Here is a 6,596-nt window from a genome sequence, read left to right as displayed (position 1 = left end):
CTGTGTGTGTTACAGTTTAACGTTGTGTTTCCGTTGTGTCGTTTTTTGTCTCTTATTTTTTAGTGTGAATTCACATTATTATAAGACGTGTCACGGTACTTATCTATCCCAAATTCATGTATTTTGTTTTGATGTTATATTTGTTATTCTCATATGATTTTGTCTAATGCTTAGTCCGTTTCTGTGTGTATGTGTTACATTTTAATGTTGTGTGCGTTTCCCTCAGTTTTAGTTTGTTACCCCGATTTTGTTTTATGTCCATGGATTTTTAAGTTTTGAACAGCGGTATACTACTGTTGCCTTTATCTATATTGTTTCTCTTTTTCTAATCCTTTCAACACTAAAGATGAATACCTCTGTTTAATTTTCTTATTTGCGGATGAATGTTGACCCTTTACAACCGTCATTATCTATTGATCCATATCATTTAAAACTTTTGTTTTTGTGTCTCAAAGCTTGTCCTACAATAACCGGTAGAAGACATATGCATTCTGAGATTGAATAGAAAAATAACAATATTGTTAAACCTCTCCTCTATTTCTACTTCTATTTTTGGCATTTTTAATACGTTTTACTAGCGTGTACCATCAATAGTTTGTCTTCACCTCTAAAATATTATCAAAATTGTCTACATCAAAATCTTATAAAAACCAATTAAAGATACTGGTTAATATCGGTAGAACTTGGAAACTTGAAAAACAGACTTTTCCTAAAATAAAGGCATCTCACACAAACGTATTTTACGAATAGCCCGTTGAGTATAGGTAAAAATTGCTTTGCTATTATTTGTTACAAAAGATAAATCAGATTATGACCCTGATTCAATTTAGGAATGCTTTTGTTTTTGATTAACATGCTGTAACGGTTTCGCTCGGTGTTGCCATAGCGTTTTCGTTACCCTGAATTCAAACTCTGACCCACTGGCGAAGCTAGAAAATCCGCCAAACAAAGTAATACTCGGCATTAAAGTACTATTTCAAATGACTGCTACTTTGGGTCAACTCTACCTCGTAATCCAATAGGTATATTTAAAGATGCGTTGTTTCCGGAGACAGAAATAACCAATTCGTTTAAAGGTCATGATTTAATGTAGTATTATAATGATCAGTTATGATAATTCAGACAATTTCAATATTAAGTATCTCTTTTTTCATCAGATCGACACGATAAATAAGACAATAATGGTATGCAAACTAGTGAGTAACTATGGTCAAGATCTATATACACATGTATTAAATAAACAATATTATTAACAAGTAATTATAGAAATCTCTATAATTATATAAGTTATGTCGACTTCTCAACTGTACAAGTTGCGACTTCTGGTGTTACTGCACTTTTTGTGAATATTCGACTTCGAAATATATATGTGTAAAGAATCGTTGAAAATATAAATAATAACAGTTTCTATACTATTGGTATGTCAAGCAAATAATACAAGAATAACTTTAACTGCTACCTTCTTTGAAGAAAAATTATATTGATGTTTTATTTGAATAGCGACTTTAAGACTCGAGACTGCTTCGTCGAGTCTCTGTATAAAATATGGAATATTTTATCTTTCTGACTATTTATGTACTTTCCAGTATATTATTTGTACGTGTAATGATCTCCAATCTTTGGAACCTCTTAGAATGTAAAATGTATAAATCTATGTTTTACATAAAGTAATTAATATTTCCTAACCTTTAAAAGTGCAAGGCTCAAATTGTAACCTACAGTGAAGAAAGGATTTATTATTTATGCTTGTGATTGTAAGCAACCCTTTGCCACGGTAGTCCGATCACGACTAACGCGCTCAATGGTAGTTCAATATATATACAACAAAAACACTTGAAAGACGTTATATTGACGTCAAAAGCGACTCAAAATCTCTATTTCGACGTAAAACCGCCGTTCACGATAGTGCACTTTGACGGTTTACGGTAAGCGACTCAAGTAAACATGGCGGACAGTACACTGCAAAAGAAAAACTCTGAGTCTCTAGAAACCTGACCAGGTTAATTTATTCACTCAATATAATTATGTATAGAGATTAAAACAACATAATACAATCATTAACAAATATATCAAGGTATACGGAATTTCCGTATTTACACCGTACAACATTAAATAGAAAGGCAATTCATTTTCAGATGGAACTTGACGTTATTTTTATCTTTGCTCAAGTTACTGTTCATAAAACAATTTGATTAAATATTAATTATCTAAGATAACTTATTTATATAAAAAGAAACATATTAAAAACTGTATTAGAATCCAATACGGTTACACGGATATTTAACTGTTGATAAAAAGTGAAAAAGGGGAGGGGAAACATACTGCTGAACAATGAGAACGAAATCCGTTACAATAATATATTTATAATTTTGGACTCGTTATTAATTATCCCAGATGCTTAGTAAGACCAAACAACAAATTGGCAGTATTTGGCCACAGCCTTTAATATTATTATTCTCATAATTTATACATGTTGTATATAACTGAAAAAAGAGGTTACCCGCATATTGCTGATTATGGCAACCGTACTGTCATATATATATATATATAAATTACTACCACAGATAATGGTAACTGAAGATAGGATTAAAACAATTTGGAAATCACCGTGGGAACACAGGTGATGGATCGAAACCCTTACATTGTTCATCTAGATCTGTAGTAAATGATCCTATTCATAAAACAAAATGTTTTTTGATGCAGCGAATTATGCAAATCACAGGCCTAATAAATTCAAAGTCTTTGTTGAAAGGTTTGATAACTTCAATAGACTTCTTCTCAGGTCCTGTCTGTCCAATGACCAAATACATATAGGTGTTCAAACAATTGACAACTGAAACATCACCTGAAATTATAAATTACAACACAGGCAGTATCTTATTCTAATACATTGTATTTACAATAAATATACATTTTGGGAGGAGGGAGGGATTTTGAATAAAATTTTCCTCTGATAACAACAAGTTATTTAAAAGCAGCCTCTCCTGTTGGACCCGAATTAAAAAAGGATCGTGACGTCAAATTGTATGGTTCACTAACCACCAATGAAATTGAGTTCTTAAACTCACTAATTACCAACCAATGTAATAGTACAGCGCACCGTGATAACTGAATTTAAGTACAGGACTTAAATTCTATTATCCCAGATGCTTAGTAAGACCAAACAACAAATTGGCAGTATTTGGCCACAGCCTTTAATATTATTATTCTCATAATTTATACATGTTGTATATAACTGAAAAAAGAGGTTACCCGCATATTGCTGATTATGGCAACCGTACTGTCATATATATATATATATAAATTACTACCACAGATAATGGTAACTGAAGATAGGATTAAAACAATTTGGAAATCACCGTGGGAACACAGGTGATGGATCGAAACCCTTACATTGTTCATCTAGATCTGTAGTAAATGATCCTATTCATAAAACAAAATGTTTTTTGATGCAGCGAATTATGCCAGATTGACAGTGAAACAGAATAATGATTCATTGTCAACCGCCATATAATGGAGGTTCGCTGCCAAGCTGTGAGCCAAATACATCCACAAAAAAATCAAAGAAAACTTTCAAGTTACATGTAACTAAATGTACTAGTAAAGTTGTTCAATAAATCGTAAAAAACTGCATATATCTACAGTAAAAATTTACACACAAGATCAATTATACATAGTTTGTCTTAGGTAACAATATTGTATTTATATCACTGAGACAAAAACACAAAACAAAACAACATATTTCATACTTATATATCAGTAGAGGGGAAAACATGACCATTGGTTTTATGCATGAAAAACTAAAGACCACCTTGAAAAAAATTGTTATTTCCTATGACAGACAAATGCACCCCATCAGATTTATACATGTTTCAGTCCTAGAAAAGTCTGGATAGCATATTAAACAATAACCACCAGATTCCAATATATAGTTAGCTACTGTCTTATTAACCCTGTAATAGGCTGTATCTACACTTTAGAATATCTCCGTTTAAACGAGGCAACATTTGGGACCACACAATTTTAGTGTCAGGCAAGTCCTTTGAAATAAAGGTCATAGCTTGTATCAACTTTTCTCTTAAAGTTTTCAGTTTAATATTCCCTAAAATATTAGCACCTACATACATGTACGACTAGAAATTTAGGATTGGAGGATCTTAAAACAACCTTTAAACAACTTAACTGCATAACTGGAGGAACAAATAAACAATAGAATTTAACTATTAATAGAAGTAATTCTTGGTAATAGGCAATCTTGAATCCCTAATTTGGCCTTGACTGGTAAACTCCCTCCATCATTTTTTATAATAAATTTGAGTAAAATCGCCCAAGACATTCAATCTACTGAAAAAACTTATCCCTGCTAAATAACACTTAATAGAGGAATGCGAGTAACGCTTGAAACAAATAAGCTATAAAATTGCACAATTCATACAAAGGTATATTGGCCATACATTTTATAAACCAAACAATTTTCTGAACTCATTAAAGGCCAATACACCTCTTTGATATGTTGTTTAGGTACTTTGGGCAACTGAACTATCTATAAGGGACCCAATTATAGTTTGAAATTTATGTTTAAATCTTCTGGTATCCCTGCTGGGGTCGTTCTGGCTGTTGATTTGGTCTTATTTGCGAAGGCAAATTATTTTGTGTGAATTGACAGTTTATAACAGAGTGAACACCATGACATTGTATACATGCATGACTACATGTATATTGACAAAATGAATTGAAACATTCGCCGTTATAATTAAAGGCATAGCACTTGGACGTTTTATTCACATTTCTATTAGCAGAAAATGTATTGTAACCAGAAGAAACTACTTCCAAATTTTGTGTGCCCATACTATCAGCCATATATAATAACCAAAGCTCTGGATCTACTATAGCCCATGAACTTGCCGGATCCAGTGTTTTGCGCAACCTAAATTGCTCATCATATAACTTCCAACCTAAATTATTTGGATTTCTTTTTGCACCCAAACGTACAACTGACATGTATTTAAGTAAATCTTGTAATCTACCTGAATGCACAGTACAATATACACTAACAAAAATGATAAATGCTGATGTCCATTGGTCAATAGACCCAATTTTGTTTTGCAGATTTTCTGTTTGCACAATAAATTCACCCCCTCTAAAAACAAGCTTTTGTGTAGCCTGCTGAGTATTGTAAATCAACAAAATGCCTAAATCAATAAATTCACTTTTCTGAATTTTTTCTCTAATACTTTGAGAAACATTAAAAGCAATATTAGCATGCATGCTGGGTATCTGAATAGGGTGATCAAAAGTACTAAATGGCATTGTAAAACTTGAGGCACCATTAGTATTACCTAAGGAATGTTCTGGAGGATCTTGACTGGTTACAGTGTTGCACACTCTTTGGTCTGGTAGTGGTACTCTTGAGTATAAAAGGGTATTAGCTGTGCTCGTCAAATCGACTGGCCCTGTACTTGCACTGGTATATATGCCTGCCCCTGTCTGTGAAAACAACATTGGGTATGTACCAGTAGAACTAGTAATGGGTATGAATGGTGTACCAGTATCAACTGTAGGCAACTGTGGTGCAGTTACTGACATAGTGTCAGGTACTCTCTGGTTAGCCTTTTTCCTTGCTGATGCAGCAGCCACTATTGGCAAATTTTTCCTTTTCCTGGCTGACCGCCTGAGCTGTGCTGACATGACTCCTAAAAGAATAACTAGAATTTAAAAACAAAAAACACTGTCTGAATATTCGGTTAATCCAGATTGATTATTGCTTGATTAAATGTCCAGTAGAAAATATCACACATGAGTAATTAATATATATATATACAAAGAAAAATACTGATGTACAGTACATGTATCACAAAATAGCTAAATTAAATTAAATAGGCTGTGACCGGTTTATTATTTAAAAGAAGACAGTACTATTAATAAGGTTGTGTGAATTTCATGTAACTCTGTACTCCATTATCCATCAGGAACACCAATATTCGATAACTATTTGACTTGATGTTATTGTTTACATTTTAAAAGTACAAATTGATCTCATGTACACCGGCGAAACTCGTTCATAGAAGGCAAAACAACGGAGACTAGTGTATTTATTATTAAGTGGATTCTTGTTCCTCGAACAGAAGTTTTGCAAATAATATGCATACATGTAAAGCACACGTTCCCACATCTGACACCATGTACAAAAATGTATAAAGTTGGCTTCAGCTTTTAAGTGATAGAACTCAGTACGAACTACATATATAATAACAATACAAAGCATTATGGTACATTCCATTTAAGTGTGTAAATAAACAATAACTAAATTAAGTATGCGGACCAGGACGCGTCTTATAAATTCAAGTATTGAAACACATTAATGTGGGCGTGTAGCCGCGATGATATTCTCCTTTCACCTGATAATGGACACAATCAACGAACTGAATATTTTGCCATGGCTCCAAGTTCGCAAACCAACACACGAAAGGTTATTTCAACTCGCCAGATAACTTGAATATTTTGCTAATTCTGGTAGTCCTAACATGTTACCAAGAAGCATTATTTACCATTTATTATATTTGAAAATTAGCAACGGCAACGAAAAAACATTGAAA

The 6,596-nt window shown here is 32.8% G+C and overlaps 1 protein-coding gene across 2 annotated transcripts; it reads right to left on the bottom strand.

The window, feature by feature from the left end:
• Positions 1–2,419: 2,419 nt before the first annotated feature.
• Positions 2,420–6,270, bottom strand: LOC134695748 (uncharacterized). Of its 2 annotated transcripts, none has more exons than XM_063557152.1 (2): positions 6,150–6,270; positions 2,420–5,693 (listed from the first exon to the last, which is right to left on the bottom strand). In XM_063557152.1, the coding sequence occupies exon 2, from the start codon at positions 5,686–5,688 to the stop codon at positions 4,579–4,581; it is 1,110 nt and encodes a 369-aa protein (XP_063413222.1). In that variant the 5' UTR covers positions 5,689–5,693; positions 6,150–6,270; the 3' UTR covers positions 2,420–4,578. The 2 variants fall into 2 exon arrangements, with proteins under 2 accessions (XP_063413222.1, XP_063413225.1); XM_063557155.1 differs by lacking the exon at positions 6,150–6,270 and adding an exon at positions 5,917–6,023.
• Positions 6,271–6,596: the final 326 nt, after the last annotated feature.

The sequence above is a fragment of the Mytilus trossulus genome, chromosome 14, assembly GCF_036588685.1.
Source record: "Mytilus trossulus isolate FHL-02 chromosome 14, PNRI_Mtr1.1.1.hap1, whole genome shotgun sequence".
Lineage (NCBI taxonomy): Eukaryota > Metazoa > Mollusca > Bivalvia > Mytilida > Mytilidae > Mytilus > Mytilus trossulus.
This window is presented reverse-complemented; position numbering and strand designations above follow the sequence as displayed.